Source organism: Neoarius graeffei, chromosome 5 (genome assembly GCF_027579695.1).
Source record: "Neoarius graeffei isolate fNeoGra1 chromosome 5, fNeoGra1.pri, whole genome shotgun sequence".
NCBI classification, from domain to species: Eukaryota; Metazoa; Chordata; class Actinopteri; order Siluriformes; family Ariidae; genus Neoarius; species Neoarius graeffei.
Genome location: NC_083573.1, coordinates 5,111,984 through 5,135,625, shown reverse-complemented (window position 1 = coordinate 5,135,625; position 23,642 = coordinate 5,111,984). Strand labels below are relative to the sequence as shown.

Sequence of the window (23,642 nt, the reverse complement as noted above, 5' to 3'; positions counted from 1 at the left end):
GAGAAAGGAAAACAGTGCATTCCAGCAAAAGAACCTATCCCATCTGTGAAACATGGTGGTGGTAGTATCATGGTTTGGGTCTGTTTTGCTGCATCTGGGCCAGGACGGCTTGTCATCATTGATGGAACAATGAATTCTGAATTATACCAGCGAACTCTAAAGGAAAATGTCAGGACATCTGTCCATGAACTGAATCTGAAGAGAAGGTGGATCATGCAGCAAGACAATGACCCTAAGCACACAAGTCGTTCTACCAAGGAATGGTTAAAGAAGAATAAAGTTAATGTTTTGGAATGGCCAAGTCAAAGTACTGACCTTGATCCAATCAAAATGTTGTGGAAGGACCTGAAGCGAGCAGTTCATGTGAGGAAACCCACCAACATCCCAAAGTTGAAGCTGTTCTGTACGGAGGAACGGGCTAAAATTCCTCTAAGGACTGATCAACAGTGACCGGAAATGTTTAGTTGCAGTTATTGCTGCACAAGGGGTTCACACCAGATACTGAAAGCAAAGGTTCACATACTTTTGCCACTCACAGATATGTAATATTGGATCATTTTCCTCAATAAATAAATGACCAAGTATAATATTTTTGTCTCATTTGTTTAACTGGGTTCTCTTTATCTACTTTTAGGACTTGTGTGAAAATCTGATGATGTTTTAGGTCATATTTATGCAGAAATATAGAAAATTCTAAAGGGTTCACAAACTTTCAAGCACCACTGTATTTCACTTCCGGTAAAACTTTCCGCTAAGAAAAGTCACGTGACTGAAACCCAGCAGTATCTGCTGTAGTGTTGTAAAGTTGTAACGGTTGGAAATCTCTGTGGTGTAAGAGGAATAAAACGCTTCAGGATTGATGTTGATTGTTGTCCGATTCCAACATGTGTTTTTTTTTCCTGACTTAGTGCTGTTCACATGTTATTTCTTGATGTTTTGGTGAATTTTCACTGAAACATGTTTCTGTTTCAGGGAGCTTACAAGTCGTCCACGATCTGCTACAGCCCAGAGAAAGGAACGTGGACTGAACTCGAAGGCGAAGTCGCAGAACCTTTAGCCGGACCAGCGTGTGCCACCGTCATCCTCCCAGCTTGCCTGCCGTTTAACAAATGACAGATAATTGTGTGGAAAAAAAAACCCTAAGGATGGACAGAAAGGCCATCGTTAAACAAAACGATGCAGACTGTCGAGACAGACCGATTGCATAGGAGGTGTATAAATTATTTTTTTACACGTCTGACGAAAGCACTTTCTTTCCTTCTTTCTTTCGTTAATACTTTTAAAAAGAAATACAATTTGGTTTCATGTGTGTTGACATTTAAACCTTTGCTCACCTTTCCCTTTCTTTCTTTCTTTCTTTCTTTCTTTCTTTCTTTCTTTCTTTCTTTCTTTCTTTCTTTCTTTCTTTTTTTGGCTTAACTCGATATCGCACGCATAACCGATATAGCTTCCATTTGTACTTTGTATTTTGTGGAGAAAAAAAAAAAGAAAAAAGAGCATTATTCCGAGCTGATGCAATGTTGGAAATTTGAACTGTGTTTATGTCCTGGAACGATTCAGCAAAAGAATCGAATTGTTTTCTTCTAGACGAAACTCATGAATCCCGTCGTAACACTGTAGAATAGAGAATTGTTCGCCACGCTCCTGCTTGTTAAATATCGTAGCCATACTGTATATGGTACAGCGTATGTACAGAGGACGAAAGGGGAACGAAGTAGTCATCAATAAATAAATAAATGAATAAATAAATAAAGCTCCTCGACTGTAACACAGACGAGGACTAAAACCAACGAACAATCAAACATATTGTTTACCGAGCCATGTGCTGTGTCTGCATGGTGTTAACGAAGAACCTCGTTACGCTTTTCTTTCCCTTTTCTTTCAGATATTACCTGTTAATGTTTAACAGTGCCTATTTCTAATCCTAGCTTCATTCTTTCTCATTTCTTTTCGAACATATAATGACGCTGTCCATCATTGGTTCAGCAATAAATTTGACAAATTTGAAATAAATCGAGAGAGAGATGGATAAATAAGTAAATAACTCAATAAATTTCGATGTTTCAAGATTCCAGAGCAGCACTGTTAGCGTAGCCGTCGTCCCGTTCGATCAGGAGAGGTATCTATGTTAATTTTCATTCCTGTAAATAGTCTCTTGCGGTGGAACATTTTTGTGCCCATGGGATTTATTATCAAATCCTGTTATGTTATTATACATTTTAAACAATGAAAATAAAATGGAAATTCTGGATTGTTACTGCCTCTTGAATTTCAATTTTTGGACCCCCTTTTTTTTTTTTTAAAGCTCTTTCGATAGCTGACACAGAGACGTGTGCTGCAGACGCGCCACGTAATCTCGCGCTAATCGTAAACGTTACAAATATGTTATTTAACAAAAAGAAAAAGGGGAAGTTTTCTGGAAGGAAATGTTTGTTGAACGTTGATGGAAGGAGTCTCCAGTTTCAGGGTTTGTAACAGGTTTTCCGACATCTTTGTGGTTTCTTTGTTGCAAAAGACAACAAGCTGTATGTGTGTTTTCATTTATTCATTTTATTCACTTCAAGCGAGAGATAAAAGAGACTATTTATAGCTTCTTCGGTGTAACTGAGAACAAGAACCAACTTGTTCCGTGGACGTTCCAGAACGTTAAGTGTAACAATAAATGGATAAAAAAAAGCGTGATGTGCTGTTCAATAACAGAATGAAAGATGTTAAAGACGCAGATAATGATGACGTGCTTTTTTTTATTGGATGGTGATGTTTATGTGGGGCGGCACGGTGGTGTAGTGGTTAGCGCTGTCGCCTCACAGCAAGAAAGTCCGGGTTCGAGCCCCGTGGTCGGCGAGGGCCTTTCTGTGTGGAGTTTGCATGTTCTCCCCGTGTCCGCGTGGGTTTCCTCCGGGTGCTCCGGTTTCCCCCACAGTCCAAAGACATGCAGGTTAGGTTAACTGGTGACTCTAAATTGAGCGTAGGTGTGAATGTGAGTGTGAATGGTTGTCTGTGTCTATGTGTCAGCCCTGTGATGACCTGGCGACTTGTCCAGGGTGTACCCCGCCTTTCGCCCGTAGTCAGCTTGCCTGCGACCCTGTAGAACAGGATAAAGTGGCTAGAGATAATGAGATGAGATGAGATGAGATGTTTATGTGGAGCATCGAGAAAGGTCTTGGTGCGGTCACAGAAACCACAAGACACCCACTGGAAGTTCCGAAACCGAACCTGAGGTCAAAGAAGGCTCAGTGGACAAGATGGCGGCTCTGAGAAGCAGGCGTAAGTAAGAAAGTATTGTGTGTTGGGTGTGTCAGCTGTATTGTATGTTGTTACTATGGAACAACACATTCTGCCCAATCAGAACAGAGAATTCGACCAACTGTGCTGTGGTGGCAACATGGTTGCAGTTTGCACAGCGCTCCACTAGGGGGCGATGAGACTCAACCTGATAGAAGACACAGACGAAGAAGAAGAGGAAGCACATTTTGCTCATTGGAGTGCGCGTGCGCGGACTTCCGCGTTTTCCCCCTGTGGAGCAGGAAGTGTTTTCTTTTTAAACACGCTGATCTTTAGAGCAAAGTGTTGGAGAAGAGCTGAGACTCATCATTACTCAGATGCTATTTCCGCCATGACATCTGGATGTTGATGATGATTATGGAGGAGAAGAAGAAGGAAAGAAAAAAGGAGCAGTGCTTCTGTTGTAATGTCACGTGGAGTCAGACTTCACACTCTCAAGAACAGAAGTGCAGCTAATCAATATCTTCTCTCTCTCTCTCTCTCTGTGCCATGCCGACCTCGAGGAACACCGATCCCAAAAGGTAGCTGGGATTTTATTTCAAACAAACAAACAAACCCAGATAATTTCCTGCATTTCATCAAATAAACACCATCAAAACGAGCTGCAATCCAGTAAACACACAACACTTCCTTCAGTGTCCACTTTGTCTGATTTATTCTTTGGAAACCATTTCATAACGTTCTAGGAACATTAAAACAACGTTCTCATGAGTTTATATCACTTTATGCATGTGTATATATACACCTGACAAGGAATGTTTGGCGAACCCAGTTCACTAAGTATGACTTTTTGGTACTTTTTTATAAACTTAGTGCATTTTGTAACCTCCTCAAATAGATTAACCACCTTGTAACATTCCTGCAACGTTCTTTTAACGTTCTCCATGCAAACTAACCTCCTGTCATGTTTTTTTTTTTTTTGACGTTTTATTGCAAATTCACTTCTTGGGAACGTTCTCGGACAAACAAACTTCCAGGGAATGCTCTTGGACTATCATCATCTTCCAAACTAACCATTTGGGAACGTTCCTGAATTCCTGTAACGTTCTTTCATGATCAGCAATTTTCCCCAAAATTGGCATTATTTTTTAAAAACTTGATTATTAAGTGGGGGCGGCACGGTGGTGTAGTGGTTAGCGCTGTTGCCTCACAGCAAGAAGGTCCGGGTTCGAGCCCCGTGGCCGGCGAGGGCCTTTCTGTGCGGAGTTTGCATGTTCTCCCCGTGTCCGCGTGGGTTTCCTGCGGGTGCTCCGGTTTCCCCCACAGTCCAAAGACATGCAGGTTAGGTTAACTGGTGACTCTAAATTGACCGTAGGTGTGAGTGTGAGGTGGGGTTTACATTAGACCGTATCAGCGGATCATCAGATTAACGTTTTTAAAACGATTAGTGTGCACACAGCAACACCAATACACGGATACGCTCGGCTCCGCAGGCATCCTGCGCTCCAAATCACTCCGCCCTGAACAGCGAGTGCCCTCTGGAGGGTGCGCACTCCGGCCCTGCGCAGCTCACAGAGTGCGCGAGTGAAGCGCACAAGCAGTGATTTGGGACTGAGCCGCTGTGTGTGTGATCCCAGCGCATATCACTTACCACTTGCAAGTGGAAGGATGGCAAGCCTAAAGACAATCATAACTACACAATGGGCAGTATTTGCATCAGTATTTGCAGTATTTTCATACTTTTATACTCTTTAATGAAAGGCGATACAAGGCGGAAGTCCGCGCTGTTTTTCAGCAGTCGCGTCACATGACCAACGCCAGCGAATCAGGAAGGTGGATGTCACAGTGACGTTGTCCAATGACGACGCCAACTAGAGCTCAGCACAGCGTATCCGCGTATCTCAATGTTTACACAGCACCGGACCAGACACGATCTGGATTGAATACGTGGACGCTGGCGGATTCCCGTTTCCCGGCGTTTCCAGGCGTTTTAATGTAAACAGACAGTGCATCCACGAAGAAAACGAGACAGATACGGTCTAATGTAAACTTGGCCTGAATGGTTGTCTGTGTCTATGTGTCAGCCTTGTGATGACCTGGCGACTTGTCCAGGGTGTACCCCGCCTTTCGCCTGTAGTCAGCTGGGATAGGCTCCAGCTCGCCTGCGACCCTGTAGAACAGGATAAAGCGGCTACAGATAATGAGATGAGATTATTAAGTGCGAAATAACATTCAAGGAACGTTTGCATTCAAAGGTTCACTTCTTGGAAATCCTGCAAGTTTGCCAAGTCGCATGTGAAACACAGCGACGTTTTTGGTGGGCGAGTTTCGTTTAAAAAAAATGAACAACCAAATAAGAAAACCAACCTTCGGTGAAGGTTCCTAGTGAGCTATCATAACCATAAGAGCATGTTGTTTTAATGTTTGCCGAATGTATCAGGAGCAACGCTGACTTTATTAACCCCAGGAGATGGTACCAAATGATGTTTTGATGTATTTTGTTTCTCAGTCCAGTTACGACGAGGTAAATTTACATTGCTGGTGATTTTAACTTCATTTTTAATAGAGATGTTAATTATTTGACGTGCAGAAAAAAAAGGGTTCTTGGTGTCATTCCTTGCAAATTGTGAATTAGATTGTTAGATACTAAAATGTTGGTCAGTGTGTATTTGTGTTTATTTCCTTGGTATAAAATGAGTATCATGGCGTACAGATGAGTCAGGGTATCTTTTGCAGGTTATGATTTGAAATAGACTCTGTCAAAATTGTCGTGATTTCAGTGGCGTGCTTCAGTCAAGCACTTGAATGAAATCAGTCACCATGAAGCACAAAACAAACAAGAGTCGGAGCTGGATTTGAGGTACAAATCCACAGCATGTAGATGAGATTCATCACTAAAGAGTGAGTCAGGCGTAAACTGTATTTGGGGAAATTGAGATTTTTCGCGTGTCCGTGTCCGTGTCTCCAGTCCACAAGAGCAGAACAGAGCGTTAGGATTGAATTAATTCAGTTGTTTTGGAAATTCTATTTTGTTTCCCAGGCTGAGGCTGGACTGGAGGTTCGTCAAAAGATTCTACAGAATTGTCAGAGTGCTTTTCCCGAAATGGTGCAGTCAGAATGTCGTCATGTACGGGACGCTGTTCGGAGTCACTCTTTTAGGTAAAAAATACATCTATATCTCGATGTAATCAGTTTGAAATGGATACCATTGTGTAGCTTGATTCTCAGTAGATTTCATCGTGAGATAAATGTCATGAAGTGATGCTAATTTTGACATGCCAGCAAGGCCAGATAACATTTATCAGGTGTTTTGAAATTATTTTGCTGACTGAGTTCAGTTCATGGTCTTTTACTTCTTCAAGAAAAGCTCTCACAAGATCCAAAGACCAAATATTTATCTTCTGACTTTGCTGTTCTTGTGCTGTAAATGACGTGCTGGTGTGGGGAAAAAAATTTACATCGGGATTGTCTTAACATGTATAAATTATTTAAAACATTTTGGGGAGATTTTATGAAACGTGATTATTAATATTGATGTTTTCCCCCCTGCATGTCAGTTCAGCTGGTGATTTATCAGGTGGGTCTGATCCCGAGTCAGTTCTACGGCGTGTTGTCGGAGAAGAACTACGGCAAGTTTAAGGAGCTGGTGGCGGTGTCCGTCCTGTTCATCCTGCTCAACTCTGTAGTACGTTCATCTCCCGAGCATCATCCGTCGAATACAGATGCAGGTGTTAGCACAGAAATGCTGTAACAACGTAGCAGAACGAGGACGTGAATATAAACCTGATATAAATCAGAAGTTGTGCAGCAGCTTGCGTTAATGCGCTCGTCATTATTCCTCATTCGAACCTGAGCTCGTTTGTGTTCTTTCTGTTTCTCAGCTGAAGAGCCTGGAGCAGTACATTTCCAATCTCCTGTACATCAGCTGGAGGAAATGTCTCACGGAAAGCCTCCATCGAGATTACTTCAGCGGACAGGTCTACTACACCCTCAACGTGCTCCGGAAGGACATCGATAACCCGTAACGTTTCTCTATTTCGCTGTTATTTCACTGTATCATTTGTAACCATGCTAGCAATAACAATGTTCCCATGTACCTCAGAACAGGACAGGCGAGCACCATGATCACCAAACACATCACAGATAATTCACTACAAACAGATTTAACGTGACAGTGAAAAATAAGAACGATTTGATGAATTTCTTGTCATGAAACAGTGAAAGAATGTTACAGGAACGTTCTTGAATGCAAAAAAAAAAAAATGCTGAAAAACAACTTTGCGCAAACTTTAACATGCTGTGATGGAACGTTCCCAGAACTTTGGTTTGTCGGTAAAACAGTACCCAATTTGCAGAAATTTGAATCCAGCCAACGAATGTTACTGGAACATTCTTGGAAGCTCAGTTTGTATTTATTTATTTTTTAAAAATTATGTTTCAAAGCAACTTTGGATGAACTTTGAGAGCTTTCTGGAAAAGGATGTTTCGTGGCTGTTTCCAGAAAGTTTGTAGTTCCTGTCTGGAGATTTCTGATGATCCCATGATGGGAACGAGGGAGAAATGTTATGAGAACGTTTGTTTTTAGTGACAAAAAAAAAAGTGCATTCTCAGAACTCTTTGCTGTTTTCACAGAATGAAAAAACCGTGACCGGAACCTTCATTTGTAATTTACGAAAAAAGTACCTCAAAGCAACTTCCCTTCAGAAAATGTTACTTGAATGTTCCTGGAATGTTAGTTGGTAATTAGTAGTTTAAAATATATTTACAACTTTTATATTGATATATATTTTGTAGTTTAGGCGGCACGGTGGTGTAGCGGTTAGCGCTGTCGCCTCACAGCAAGAAGGTCCGGGTTCGAGCCCCGTGGCCGGCGAGGGCCTTTCTGTGCGGAGTTTGCATGTTCTCCCCGTGTCCGTGTGGGTTTCCTCCGGGTGCTCCGGTTTCCCCCACAGTCCAAAGACATGCAGGTTAGGTTAACTGGTGGCTCTAAATTGAGCGTAGGTGTGAATGTGAGTGTGAATGGTTGTCTGTGTCTATGTGTCAGCCCTGTGATGACCTGGCGACTTGTCCAGGGTGTACCCCGCCTTTCGCCCGTAGTCAGCTGGGATAGGCTCCAGCTTGCCTGCGACCCTGTAGAACAGGATAAAGCGGCTACAGATAATGAGATGAGATTTTGTAGTTTAAAAAAAGAATTAATTTGGTGAAATTTGTTGAACTTGTTGCAGAGACCATGAAGGAGCGTTATGGGAATGTTCCTTTAATGTTATTTTTTAAGTTCCATTTAAAAAAAAGTAGTCTGAAAAACAGCCTTTGGCAAACTTGTAGAACTTCCCGCAAGAGAATGTGATGGAAACTTGCTCAGAACACTATTTCATAGTTTAAAAAAAAAAAATCCTGCAACAAGACCATGAAAGTAAGTTACAGGAATGTTCCTGGAAAGTTAAATTGTACGACACATAAATACCGAAGATACCTGACACGCGACTTTGGGCAAACTTGGAGGAAGAGAAAATTTTGAAAACCTTCTCTGAATGTAAAGGTGATGATACACGGGGCAACTTTTTGGGCAGTGTTGGCGAGCAATGTTGCTGGCAACGGGCAACTAGGTGAGACACAGGGCAACTTTTCAGGGCAACTAACAATGGGCAACAACAGTTAGCAACGGCAGTTTACAGTTAGCTAAAAAAAATCGATGTCTTAATTTTTGCTGTGACCATTTAATCAAGCTGTCTGTTGTTTTTTAGAGCTTTGGTGAGGTAAATTCCTCCATATAGAATATTAAAATAACAACTTACCGGCGTAAAAACAGATGAGGAGTCTCTCCATCTCTTCACTCCACTGACACTGAGCGGCCGCCATATTTGTTTGAAATTTCTGATCCGAACCTCACCGGAGGTCACATGACTCGATACTCGCGTTCTGATTGGCTTATCTCAAAAAGTTGCCAGAGATTATCAAAACCATTCAGAAAGAAACAATGTTGCCCAATCTCAATAGAAAAGAGTCAAAACGCAATTGCCCAGCAACATTGCTCGGCAACATTGCCCAAAAAGTTGCCCCGTGTATCATCACCATTAGTTTGCTGTTGCAATAAATACTCCCTAATTTGTGGACCTCCAAATATGGGACAATGAAAGAACGTTTCTGGAACGTTCCTGGGAAGTTAATTTATCCTTTACGAAAAGCAGCGAACTTTCTGGAAGTGTGTGTTATGTGACCATTCTCGGAATATTAGCTCGTAGTTGGCCATTAAAAAGCAAATTGTACATGAAGATAAACTTGAGAAAAGAGAGCGTTACCGGAACGTTTTTGGAGCGTTCCTTGAATTGGTGACGTTTTGAAGGCTGAGTTCATTGTTGATTCTGAGATGCACCTCTTGAAGCAAATTATCAATGTGTGTATGTCGTACAGAGACCAGAGAATAACTCAGGACGTAGAGAGGTTGTGTCAGCAGTTGAGCAGCATGGCGAGTCGACTGGTCATTTCCCCCTTCACCATCTCCTACTACTCGTACCAGTGCTTTAACATGTGAGTCCCGTGATTTTTGATGTGTTCACAGGTTTTACGGAGTAACGGAATCTTTTCTTGCTCGAAATTTGGTTCATGAGCATCATTTATTTTTTTTCCCCCCAGCACTGGATGGATGGGATTCGTCAGTATCCTTGGCTACTTCCTGGTCGGCACTGTTGCCAACAAGCTCCTGATTGGACCTATCGTGTCCACGTTGGTTGAACAGGAAAAGCAAGAAGGAAACTTGAGGTAGTTGGTGAATCATACACAAGGAGAATCGCCATCATGCTTACAAATACTACAACCACTACGACTACAAAAAATCATTTCCTTTGGTTCTTGGTCGCGATTGTTTTTCCACACTTGAAGGTTCAAGCACATGCAGATCAGAGTCAATGCAGAATCGGCAGCTTTCTACAGGTCAGTGTGTGTCCTGCACCTACATCTGTGTTTTTCCTCGATACTGTCGTCACACAGAGTGTTGTGTTGTTGAACAAGGCTGCTTGTTAACCCTCTGGGGTCTAAGGGTATTTTCTGCCACTCAAATGATTTTGTTGTCAATTTCAACAAATCTAAGCAGTATTTTCAAAGTCATCTGACTTTTTTTGTATTCAGCACAAGTTCAGTTACAATAATATCTCTGTAGTCTGTATGTCATGATTGTACTTTAAAAAAAAACCAAACAGATAAATGAAGATGTTGTAAAAAGCAGTTTTAGAACTGTGTTGGAATGTGTGAAAAAACATGACCTTGCCCGTTGTGACGAACCATTTTGGTCACTTGAGGTGATTCTGTTCAGTCTTAGGAATGGATCGAGCACAAAAACAAATCTGCTCCATTGATTTGGACAAATAACTGGCCATCAAAAAATTTATGTCCTGTTGTTTTGGGATAAAGGGTTGGCAGTGGGACGGGTATTCAATGAGAAGGGTAAAAATTTCCATTTCATTCAATGAGAAGAGTGAAAACAACTCCCATGCCCCTTTTCCACCAAAGCAGTTCCAGGGCTGGTTTGGGGCCAGTGCTTAGTTTGGAACCGGGTTTTCTGTTTCCACTGACAAAGAACTGGCTCTGAGGCCAGAAAAACCGGTTCCAGGCTAGCACCAACTCTCTGCCGGGCCAGAGGAAAGAACCGCTTACGTCAGCGGGGGGGCGGAGTTGTTAAGACCAACAACAATAACAAGACCGCGAAAGATCGCCATTTTTAAGCGACAAGAAGCAGCAGCTGTACAAACACGAAGTCATCCATTGTTATTATTATTGTTGTTGTTGCTGCTGCTTCTTCCACGTTGTTTTTGCTTCGATATTCGCGCCAAGGTTTATGCAAACGCGGTGACGTAACTGAAGTATACAGCGATGTAATGATGTGGCTTCCCTTAGCACCGTGAGCTATGGAAAAGCAAACTGGTTCTCGGCTGGCTCGCAAGTTGAACGAGTTGTGAACCAGCACTGGCTCCGAACCAGCCCTGGAACTGATTTGGTGGAAAAGGGGTACCACTGGCCACTCTTAATCCCATCAGGTCAAGTGATCAAAACGGTTCGTCCCAATGGGTAAGCTCATGTTTTTTCACACATTCAACACAGTTCTAAAACTGCTTTTTACAACAACTTCATTTGTCTGGTATTTTTTTTTGAAGTACAATCATGACACATAGACTACATGGATATTATTGTTGTGGAACTTGTGCTGAATACAATAAAATCATATGACTTTGAAAATACTGCCTAGATTTGTTGAAGTTGACATCAGAGCGTGCCAAAATCATCAGAGTGCCAGAAAAAGATGAAGAGAGCAAACAAGTTCAGAGCCACAATCAACTCTGTTACACAATTATTCTGTAATTTTGCTCCAACTCCGAATTTTACTCTCTCAACCCAAAATAGAGCAAAATGAACTATTTTTGAGGAAAATAATTTTAAGTCTGGAAAAATTGCTCAGTCATTTTCCTGTGTATGCACTCCAGCGCATGCATGTCAACAGATCTGCTCATAATAAATGGAAGAAATATTTACACTTACTCGAGTTGATCTCTGTCTGGATTGAGTCAAAGTTCAAAATGACACCGCTCATCAGTGTCGCAGTTCTCAAGATTGAATTGAATCGCTGTCCTGAATCATCCGAAGCGCACCCTGAGCATCAGAGCCGTGTGCCATCTCGCAACAAGTTTTGCCTCCAAACAGGGAGCCTAAACTACGGCTGACGGATTTTATCCTGTTTACGGTGGGCGTTCCCACCGCGAAAGAGAAACCAATTGAAACCGAAAGTGCAAAAGTGATTATCACGCCGTTACCATGCAAATAGTCTTTTACGAGTGCGTAAGTGGGCACTCCGACTCCAGTGTGACTAAGGAATGTGACAAGTTTTATGTTTCATCTAATTTAAGGAATGTAAAAACTAGAATATTATTTGGCAGTGGGCACATCAAGTGTAAAGTATAAAGTTTGTCAATATGTTTATCATGCTTGTATGATAACTCACAAAGATATTTTTCTAAATACATGACCTACTCATTCTAAACCTGCTGAGCTTCGCCGGAGAAGCTCTCGACCCCAGAGGGTGAAATAATAATGTCTCTTAAGATCTGACCGAGTCTTTTGTTTGGCTCGTGTCCAGAGCAGGGACGGTGGAACGCATGCGGACGGACCACAGACTTCAGGGTCTCTTGCGCACACAGAGGAAGCTGATAAACCGGGAACTCCTGCTCTATCGTGAGTCTTTGATTTGGTCAGTGTTCTTCTGACATGCTCCATAAGCTTAACTCCACCAGCAGGAGAACCATGGGCGTCATGTTGCAGTAAAGAACCTTTGTAATTCTGAGAAACTCTGAGCTCTGTCTGCGTAATCTGTCTCTTTTTCATGTCTACCTTGTAATTCCCAGTTGCTGTGAACACGTTTGACTATATGGGGAGCATCCTCAGCTACATCATCATCGCCATACCCATCTTCGCAGGCGTGTATGATGGTTTGACCCCAGGGGAAATCACTGCTCTTGTCAGCAAGGTCACTTTTGTATTGTTCTTGTCAAGCATTATTTTGTTTGCGTAATTTCTATGTCACATTTCTTGAAGCGATCCATACTTCAAGTAGCAACTTCATTATTTTCTGTTGTGTTCCCCCTCCAGAATGCCTTTGTGTGTATGTACCTGATTAATTGTTTCACGCAGCTTATCGACCTTTCCACGACAGTCTCCGATGTTGCAGGTTACACCCACAGGTAGGTCGAAAGACGAGTCCGTTATTCTGATTGTTGCAGGAAATTGTGTATCTTGTTTTATCAATGAATATCATCATGAGGTTACTGAGATCTGTCACTTTATGCATGGACTGAAGTCTGTAAAAGCCAAAAGTTCTTTGTAGAAGTCATGCTACCACCAGCATGTTTCACTGAAATGGCAATCTGGCCATAAATGGATCTTAATTATACTAAACTTGATTTCTTATCAAACAGACAGCATTGTCCCGCCTTCTCCTCAAACCAAACCCTGTTTTCTTTTCTCTCAAGATAAATAAAAGGAAACGACAGACTTATTTTATCACCCAGGTGTAGGGCGTGGCACTGTTTGTCGAAAACTGTGTCTACACGCGATCATAGTATGCGAAATCAGATACAGTGCCTTGCAAAAGTATTCATCCCCCTTGGTGTTTGTCCCCCTTGGTGTTTGTCCAGAAAAAAGTCATTGCTGAGGAAAATCACGTTTGGAGTTTACCCAGCAGCATGTGGCAGACTCCCCAACCACACAGAAGAAGATTCTCTGGTCAAATGAAATAAAAATTGAACTTTTTGGCCATCATGGGAAATGCCATGTATGGCGCAAACCCAATACCCTGAGAACACCATTCCTACAGTGAAGCATGGTGGTGGCAGCATCATGCTGTGGCATGTTTTTCATCTCCAGGGACAGGAAAGCTGGTCAGGATTGAAGGAAAGATGGCTGGCACTAAATACAGGGCAATTCTGGAGGAAAACCTGTTTTACTCAGCCAGAGGTTTGAGACTGGGGCGAAGGTTCACGGTCTAGCAGGACAATGACCCTAAATATACTGCTTAAGCTACACTGGAGTGGTTTAAAGGGAAACATTCAAATGTCTTGGAATGGCCTTATCAAAGTCCAGACCTCAATCCAATTGAGAATCTGTGGCATAACTTGAAGATTGCTGTACACCAATGCAACCCATCTAACTTGGAGTTGGAGCAGTTTTGCCTTGAGGAATGGGCAAAAATCCCAGTGGCGAGATGTGCAAAGCTAAGAGAAACATTGCCCAAGAGACTTGCAGCTGTAATTGTAGCAAAAGGTGGCTCTACAAAGTATTGACTTTGGGGGGGGGGGGCGAATACCTCTGCACACTCCAGATTTCTGTTTTTTCATCTTAATTATTGTTTGTGTCACAGTGAAACAACAACGTGCACCTTTAAAGTTGTAGGCATGTTGTGTAAATCAAATGGTGCTAACCCTCCAAAAATCCATTTTAATTTCAGCTTGTAATGCGACAAAACAGGACAAACACTCAGGGGGATGAATACTTTTTGCAAAGCACTGTATTTGCGAATCTTTGTCGGATTCAGATGTCCAACCAAACGATACAATCATTTTGGGTTTTGTGCAGAATCGGAGAACTCCAGGAAGTGATGAAGGACGTGATCAGGAAGCAGTGTGATCAAGACTGTGCTTCTGAAGACAGGGGTGACTTTGACAGGTATAAAATAATCTGATGTCTGGTTGTGTCTCCAGCGACTGGACCTGCACTTCGGTTCATTTCTATCTGTCTAACAGGGAAGGAGGAACCTCGACCACTTCCAGCGATGCTGCTGTCATCCTTGACAAGCTGTCCTTTACGTCTCCGGTCACCGAAGGTTTGCTGGTGAAGGACTTGAGTCTCAGGGTTTATGAGGGGACACACCTGCTGGTGGTGGGGAACACTGGCGCTGGAAAAACGTCCCTCCTCAGGGTCCTCAACCTTCTGTGGGAACCTTCTAATGGTGACAAAGTTATTCCAGAGTCAGCAGTTTGATGGAGAATAAAAATGTTTCAGGCGGTCATTTCTGATGTATCGTTCTCAGGTTCTGTTCAGATCAATGCCTGTTTCGGGCCGAGGGGAATCATGTTCCTGCCCCAGAAACCGTTCCTGACTGACGGCACCCTTCGAGAACAGGCAAGTCCCTGCAAATCCAGCACCTCGAAATGGATTCGAAGCCCCAGTGCTGTTGATTAATTTTCTGGAACGGAATCAGGATGTGCTGTTCGGTTAGATAAAGAATCAAATTTGCCACGATAACTGTAATGCTCAGGTCTCACATAACCGGAATCGCTTCATGGTAGATGCTGATAGACGATTTTGAGCCTTCCGGGGGTCAACCGGCACACTTTCTGGACGCTTCCGTCGGATTACGTGAGAGCCACGGAGCTATCTTGACAACCTGGAGGGCGTGGCTTCCATCCCTGGAAAGTTTTGTTGTGTTGAAAACTGCCGTGAGTCAAGCGCTGAATGAATTCATCTGCCACAACGCTGAAGGCATCCATGAGGCATTTGTGAAGCTTACATGGGCAACCGGGGGTTACCGTAGCGTTCCGTTTCAACCATCGAGCTCAAAATGTTCACGGAACAACATTCTGCAGAAAGTGAAGGGGCGTGTCATCTTGCAGTGGCTGTGTTGGCCTACAGCCATAACGGTTTGTACACATTGCCGTCTGGCCATAACTCGCTGCCGCCATTGGTTTACTCGCGTCTCCCGTTGCTACCGTCATGGCTCCTGTGGCTTCATTTGCAGATTTACTCCTCCCAAATTTATGCAACGGATCACCTCCAAAATCTGCCAGAATGGCCATGGTTGCACCTCTCACGGATCAACCGGCGATGTCTGACTTTAACATCACTCTGCTTCATCACGTGCATGAACAGCATGAGACGAATTGTTTTACTTATGACGTTTTGTCTTTGCTTTGTCTGAAGGTGATCTTCCCTTTAAAGGACATCTATCCAGTCACAGGTACGGCTTGAATGTTTTGTTTATTTATTTTGCAAGAGTTTTTTTCTGTTTTCGTCACGCAAGTAACTTTTACACAGGTTCCGTTGACGATGAGAGAATTTTGACGTTCCTGGAACTGGTTGGGATGGTACGCACTGGTTTGAGATGATTAAATATACACTACCGTTCAAAAGTTTGGGGTCACTTTGAAATGTCCTTATTTTTGAAAGAAAAGCACTGTTCTTTTCAATGAAGATCACTTTAAACTAATCAGAAATCCACTCTATACATTGCTAATGTGGTAAATGACTATTCTAGCTGCAAATGTCTGGTTTTTGGTGCAATATCTCCATAGGTGTATAGAGGCCCATTTCCAGCAACTCTCACTCCAGTGTTCTAATGGTACAATGTGTTTGCTCATTGCCTCAGAAGGCTAATGGATGATTAGAAAACCCTTGTACAATCATGTTAGCACAGCTGAAAACAGTTGAGCTCTTTAGAGAAGCTATAAAACTGACCTTCCTTTGAGCAGATTGAGTTTCTGGAGCATCACATTTGTGGGGTCGATTAAATGCTCAAAATGGCCAGAAAAACGTCTCGACTATATTTTCTATTCATTTTACAACTTATGGTGGTAAATAAGTGTGACCTTTCATGGAAAACACAAAATTGTCTGGGTGACCCCAAACTTTTGAACGGTAGTGTATATATATTTTAAATCATTTAATTAGGTTTGTGTTCATTTCCTTCTTGTGTGTTTCAGTCCAGTCTTTTGAAGAGGACCGGCGGTCTGGATGAGAAAGTGGACTGGAACTGGTGAAGTTCACATGCCAAACCCTCACTCACCAGCTACTCACGGAAATACAGTACCACTTTTAATAAACAAGAAGTCAAGGAATTGAAGATAATTTTCTCTCTTTATTTTTTTTAAATCCCAGGTATGATGTTTTATCACCAGGAGAGATGCAGAGACTGTGCTTTGCTCGGCTTTTCTACCTGCAGCCGAAATACGCAGGTGATTTGTCTGTTATTGGAGTTTAAACAGCTGGACCTGAGAGATGTTCGTGTTAATTTCTGGTTGTGGTTTCAGTGCTGGATGAAGCCACCAGCGCTCTGACAGAAGACGCCGAGGAACACATGTACAGAACTTGTAAACAGCTGGGCATGACTCTGATTAGCCTCGGTCACCGCAGCAGCCTGAAACAGGTATCCAGCACACATTATTCTTATTATTATAATATACAGACATGCCAACATTTTGGGTTAAACTGAAGTATAGCTACATAGAGGGCGGAAAAAACAAACTTGTGGTGTTTTTTGGGTTTTTTTTTTCCCCCACCCTGGCTACAGGAGTAGTCAGACCGAATGTAAACAAAATGCAGCCAGCGAAAAAGCTAACTCACCGAAAGGGAAAGGACACAGGAGATTAAATACTACTGCTACTACACAATTAGTAACACTATTAGGACAAAAATAAAATGTTCCATTGCTTGTTACTGCGGTGATATTCTCACATTTCAAACTTTATATATTTGTAGGTAGGAAAATGAACATAGTGTATCTTTTTAAAAATTAATGGATACAGTCAGATGTTAATGATTTACACTCAGGTTGAATGATTAAAGCAAGACGGCCTTTCAATTTCATAAAATCAGTGAAATTTAGTTCCTTCTGAAATTTGGTGATTGTGATATTTTATTTCTGTAATATCTCACAAAATATCAGGCCATTCTGTGGCTGGGAAGTTATTTAATTTGAGGGGATTAAAGCAAATAATGTGCATGAAATCGCTCGCTTCATGCAGTCAAGCAGACAGAGGAAGTCCATGTGCGCATGCGCAGGTTTACCATCATTCTGTCACTAAACGAATAGCTGATCACACCGAGGTGCTCGCTGACCGCCGATATTTATTAGTTTGGTCCTACGTTTCCTTTCCTTTGTATAGAACATACGTCTTTTCTTCTCGCTTTCTTTCCGTTACTGTAGTCAGTCTTTCAAGTTTCATTCGCACACTCGCGTCCTCCATTTTTCTCTCCTGTTTCAAGTTTGTATCCCACAATGCCTTGCATGAGCAGGGAAAGCCCACCACATGATGCATGACGTTGTATCTTGTATTGGGTCATGGTGAAGCAGGAAAAAATAGCGGAGAATTTAGGGCCACGTGGAGATAAATTCATTAATTGTTCTATTTAAAAAAAAAATAATAAAATTGGAAGTCTATGATTTGAATTCAGTAGCTTTCGGTCCACTAAACAAAAATAATTGGGTGTCGGGGAAAATTCTTTTTATGACCTACACTTGAAAAATCTGAAAGGCGGCACAGCTTTAAACTGCTGATGACACGTTTTTGACATCTTCGGCGATGTTTTATAACATAAAAAGTAATTCCCGATGATCCATATATTAATTCACGAAGGCGCCTATTTTACAAGTTATGATAAAAAACGCGGCTGTTTGGGCAAATTTGACGGGGCTGCAGCACCCAGGAGACGAAAGAGGAGGAGGGACTATATGACGTCAGCGAAAGAACCTTCATCCTAACTTACCAGTTTGTTGTTGATGCGACAGGTGTTCAGTTTGTCATTGTTAGTATTATTATACAACATTATTTTATATATATATATATATATATATATATATAGTTATTATGCCTTCGCGTTGTGTTGCCGGCTTTTGCTCCAAAACCTACAAGGATGGGGTAAGTTTATTCAAGTTTCCCAGAGATCCCGAGCTGCATGCGAAGTAGGTGAAGCAAGTCAGGCGCACTCGTGACAAGTGGGAGCCCTCACCAACATCCGTCCTGTGCTCTGAACACTTCGATTTGGATTGTTTTGACACCCTTCCCAGCTTAAAAGAATCTCTTGGGTGTTCAGTTCAGCACAAACGTGTGCTGCTACCATCAGCAGTGCCTACACAGTGTTGCCAGATTGGGAGGTTTCAAGTGCATTTTGGTGGGTTTTGAACATATTTTGGGCTGGAAAACGTCAGCAGTATGTGTTGCCAGATACTGCTGAAGTTTTCCAGCCCAAAATATGTTCAAAACCCACCAAAATGCACTTGAAACTGCCCAACTGGGCGGGATTCCTCCCAATCTGGCAACACTGCCAGTATTCCGGAGGGGGTCTACTCGTAGCTATGCCGGATCCAAAGACAGTCCTCCTGTCAGAACATGTGTTGTGAAACGACATAAGATAAAGGTACGTAGAGCTATAGATTCTACATGATAATCATAAATGTAATCATAAAGTCGGCGTGATATCAGTCATGTATTTGCTTGTGAAAGCTTGCGGCTTTCATGTAACTGCCGCCTAGCAACGAGAGGCAAAGGGTAAAGAGGATAGGCTATCATAGATTCTATTCGGAAGAGATCAACACAATTCTAGACTCCCAGAAGAGGAAGAGCTAGCACTAGAGAGTTCACCGGCGTTTTCATGCGCCATTTCCATTGAGTAGAACCAGAGTAGAACAGCCAGTGAACCGCAGCGTGTTCTCCCGCTGACGTCACAGCATGGCCGCGAGCCACGGACCCAGTTTTCTTGCGATGTGCAATTAAAAGTTGGATATTTGCGTAACAACAGCTTCTTTTCACGTAATTATAACAGAAATCTAACACGTTTGCCATGTTGTATAGTTTATTTAAGAAATTGCATAGAGTCATGTTCGTGTCATCAGACCTTTAAGGTTGAAATCGAAACATTTTTCTTCAGTTGTTTTGACTCGGGGTCTTTGCCAAGGAAGAGTATGAGGATACGAAGAGTGTTTATGGGGAAATTACATATGTTGTCTACATCTGTGAAGTATATTTAATACCTGCAGATAATATGAAGGTTTATGTGTGGGGTTTTTTTCCCTTTTTTTTTTCTTTTTTCTTAAACAGCATCATGATGTCATGCTGAGGCTGTGTGGAGGTGGTCAGTGGGAAATCACTCAACTGGAAACGAGGTGAATCTCCAGTGAAAAAAAAGGGGGACTTTTTATCCCCTTATTTTCGGAGGGAAAATGTGTGTTAAAAACAGTATCATTTTCACCCGACATCTTTCTATCAAATGATGAACTGAGATCACCGAGTTGGATCTGGAATGGTCCAGTTTTCCGATGTATTTCGTTTCTGGAAATGACGGCACTGATCTACTTTTTGAGTGAAATTTAAAACTGGAAAATGTCAGTTTTTATCATTTGTACTATATATCAAGCCACTAATAGCACCAGCACTGGATACAATCTGAAATCGAAATTTCCAGAAACGGCAAACAAAATGCACAATACAGTGAAGTGTTCAAGGTGAAATCCAGGAATCTACATCATGCTTTTTATTTTATTTCTGAGTAAACTAATATATAAATGTACACATGTAATAATGGCAAAGGGACAATCGTTTATGAATTGATTGTGTTAAAATAAGCCTGTGTGTGGGTTTTTTTTGTTTGTTTCTAATGTCAGAATGAAATTTAACTTTTTAAAGTGGTACATTAAAATTAATGTGTGTAAAATCATGTCAAAAATCTGTTTTCAAGACGTATGAATCAGTGTATAATGATGTAAAGCCTGAGCGATGAAACGTGGATGACATCACGTTAAGTTTGATGGAATAATTGAAGGATATTTAAAAACTTCTGCATGAAAAGTGAAAATGTCCAGCAATATTGATGTAGTTAATGATGTTTGAACCAAATGCTAAAAATACGGAAGTACTTATCCTGAGAAATTTCAGATTTGTGCATTCCAGCAGTTTTACAATCGGCTCGTCATGTCAATATTCACGTGAAATATCAAAGATCTTGTACCGTGGCATGGTTGTTGCAGTCAGATGGGCTGGGTTGAGAATTTCAGAAACTGGTGTAATGTCCGACAACAGTCTCTGGAGTTTAAACAGATTGGTGCAAACAAACAAAAAAAGACATCAAGACGGAAACACCTTCGTTGATGAGGTGTCTGAGGAAAACCGGCACACTGGTTCGAACTGACAGGAAAGCTGTGGTGACTCAAGTAATCACTCTTTACGACCATGGGGAGTAGAAAAGCATCTCAGAATGCCAACCCTTCAAGCACGTGGGTGACAACAGACAAGAACAGGCATCTGAGGGTGTATGTGTGGGCACTGAAATTGAAACTGGACAGTTGAAGATTGGAAAAATCATTGTCTGAATTTCAAATTTTCTGACTTTGGTACCAAGAGCATGGACTCGATTTGAACAGTTCAGGCTGGTGGGGGTGATATAATGGTGTGGGGAATGTCTTCCAAAAACACACAATTGGCCACCTAATGCACGACCAATCAAACATGACACTTTTTTTTTTTCTCCAATATTTTTGCATGCCTCATGCATCTCTTTATAGCCACACCCATTTTCCCTATTTTACAGTGCTTCCTCCATGATAATGTGTAGCAAATGAGTATAATATGAGCATTTAATTAAATGTTGAGAGATAAGAAATGCTGTATGCTGCGAGTTGTTAATTCCGTATCTACCCTCTTGTAGGCGTCATACTGGGACTGTTTTATAGCAGGTGTGGAAAAGCTTTCGAGCCATAAGACACTCAAACGGGTTATGTTTGTGTGGGCTCTGATAGCATGTTATTTCCAGTGCAGTGGCTGCTGAATTGTCGTTGACTGCATGATAAATCCTTGAGTGGTGGAGTAATAAATTATCATGTAATTACACTTTATATTATCACTTTCCCTAATAAGCAACTGTTACATGCTACAAGTAATAGGTTGACGTGCTAGTTTTATTTTGGAAAGTGATGCTGCATGCCATTGCCTTGTGTTTTTTTTTTTTTTTAATGCAACAATGTTATACTACTTGTACAGGAAGTTGTATGAAAGTCAAGATTCGAGGACACCCAGGGTTTATTTTGCAGCGATCCATTCACAAGTTTTATAGTTTCTTCATGTGCCTTTTGGAGTCTTATTTTCTCATATAAAATGGACAAAAGAAATGTAAAATAAATCCACCACTGATTCAGAACAGACTTCTTTCTTTTCATTTTTTCTCCTCCCATGTGCTTGTTCCTGTTTTGCTGCCAAATTGTTTGATTTCTTGATGGGTGCAGGCATATATCTCTTTTCCCCCTTTGTTTTTTTTTCTTTTTTATCCTTTTCTGTCCTTTCTTACTCCAGGAGTGGCTTTAATAAAAAAAAAAAACCTGACATTGTGAACAAATCCTTAGAAGATGGGGGTGGTAGCATCATCAAATAAATAAATAATCAAAAATAATTCGGACCATAAGAAACAGCTCGGAGTTGTGTGACCCTGTCGTAAAGAAATGAAAAAATAAAATGCAGCACTAAATACAAAAAAACCTATGTAATTGCTACCGAGTCCTTTTTATTGTCACAATAGGGGGAAATAACTAAGTAATTGAGTAATTAATAAATTGTTGAAGTCATTCATTCATAATTAACACATAAGGACCAGCCAAGATGTGACCAGTCATTAAAAAAAAATTAAAATACATTTTCGTAATTTTTATTTGAAATTTTCATTTCTTAATTGTTAAATCTTAGTAACAAATAAATGCATTATTTTAATATTTTATTGAATGTCCATAATGTTAGTTTTTCAATGTCAATCCTAAATTCCATTTAAAATTAAAATATTTCTTTAATTTGCATTTCTCAAAAAGCTTCAATCCGTCTTCGCTGTGGAAAACTACGCTGTAAGTTGTGTCATTGGAAACAGGAACAGGATTAAAGCTCGGGCGTCGGGCGCGAGCCTGTAAACAGTCAGAGCAGTGGAGAGCCACGAGAGCTACGCAGGTCTCGGTGCTTGAGTTTCAAGCCGGTTTAAATCCGAACCAAACTCGACCTGTTGCTGTCAATCAAGCGCATGAGCAGAGCCGAAGGCCTGGGAAAAGCCCGTCTGCCCTCTGCCTGAAAACAGCCGAGGGTCAGTTTTTCCACTGGCTTGCTTGTTGAGATAATGAACCTTTTTCTTCTCAGTCGTTGAAACACTGAGGTTTCGTTGCTGATGGGATCCATTTTGCTCAGTTCCAGGATAGTTTTTTCCTCATAGAATTAGAAAATGCAGACAAATATCCATGGTTATCTCATGAGGACATTTCAGACATTCTAATGAACTTCCCCTTGAATAAATTTACTTTGTCTGGCTGCAGTTTGGGTAATGGAGATGTAATTTCCAAGTGACCCTTTCAGTCAATGTAACAATCAAAATATGTGAAAAAGAATGAGAGAACTGACTTCACGCAATCTTCAGGAAATTCAGACGAGCCACCTTCCTGTTGAACACTTGACTGTGGATTTATTTGGAATATTCCAAATACTTCATCGGTAGAATGTCTTAAAGTAACAGGCTTGAATGAAGATGGAGTAAAAACTTTTTCAGAACCTAATATCGACTTGTGGAAAAGGATTTTCAAGCATGAGAAAAGAAATTGATGCAGACGATAATGCAAAAAAAAGTTTCTTGTATTATCTCGGTGATCATATTTGAAGGGAAAGTGGAGTTATAGTGTTTGGAAGCCCTGAACTGCAAGTGAAGTGCAGGTCATTTAATTTTTCCCAGTTATTTCCTTGTATTCATTTATCTCCTTATTTTTGAAATATTATTTGGACTGATGGGATTCCGTTTCAGTGCATTTCTATGTCTGTAATTGACTATTTGAATTTGACGTCCCAAACTTGAACGCATTTGAGTCCATTGCCAATAATTAGATCAAGAAATGTGCAACGTGGTGGACCGTAGGTGCTAAAGAAGACAATTGGGCTTGCTTGAAGTCCTTGAAGACGATTTACTTCTCATCCGAAAGGCTTATTCGGTTCTGTCTGATTAGTGGGGAGTTCCAGGTATTTATCCTCCAGCGGACCAAAAGCAGCCCTCAGGAGAGTCGTTGAGGTCACATGGATCGTTGACCCTCTCAGTCATCCTGGAGGTGTTGGGGTCACTAGAGGCTGGGTGTGAACTCTCTAGGCTGCGAGCAC

At 41.5% G+C, this 23,642-nt stretch overlaps 2 protein-coding genes across 2 annotated transcripts in view; both read left to right on the top strand.

The window, feature by feature from the left end:
* The window catches only part of klhl14 (kelch-like family member 14), a 33,206-nt gene extending 31,964 nt beyond the window's left edge, over window positions 1–1,242 (top strand). The window contains exon 9 of the mRNA XM_060920368.1: window positions 973–1,242. Coding sequence (XP_060776351.1) covers window positions 973–1,113 — 141 coding nt within the window. The 3' untranslated portion in view covers window positions 1,114–1,242. The remainder of the gene's footprint in view (window positions 1–972) is intronic.
* Window positions 1,243–3,496: 2,254 nt separating this feature from the next.
* abcd4 (ATP-binding cassette, sub-family D (ALD), member 4) lies at window positions 3,497–21,669 on the top strand. Its single transcript, XM_060921012.1, has 19 exons — window positions 3,497–3,806; window positions 6,266–6,384; window positions 6,783–6,910; window positions 7,107–7,246; window positions 9,637–9,753; window positions 9,859–9,984; window positions 10,105–10,155; window positions 12,350–12,444; window positions 12,615–12,736; window positions 12,859–12,950; window positions 14,341–14,430; window positions 14,508–14,713; window positions 14,795–14,886; window positions 15,685–15,721; window positions 15,799–15,848; window positions 16,464–16,516; window positions 16,639–16,715; window positions 16,791–16,906; window positions 19,578–21,669. Exons 1-19 carry the CDS (start codon window positions 3,775–3,777, stop codon window positions 19,644–19,646), a joined length of 1,812 nt encoding a protein of 603 aa, XP_060776995.1. The 5' UTR covers window positions 3,497–3,774; the 3' UTR covers window positions 19,647–21,669.
* Window positions 21,670–23,642: the final 1,973 nt, after the last annotated feature.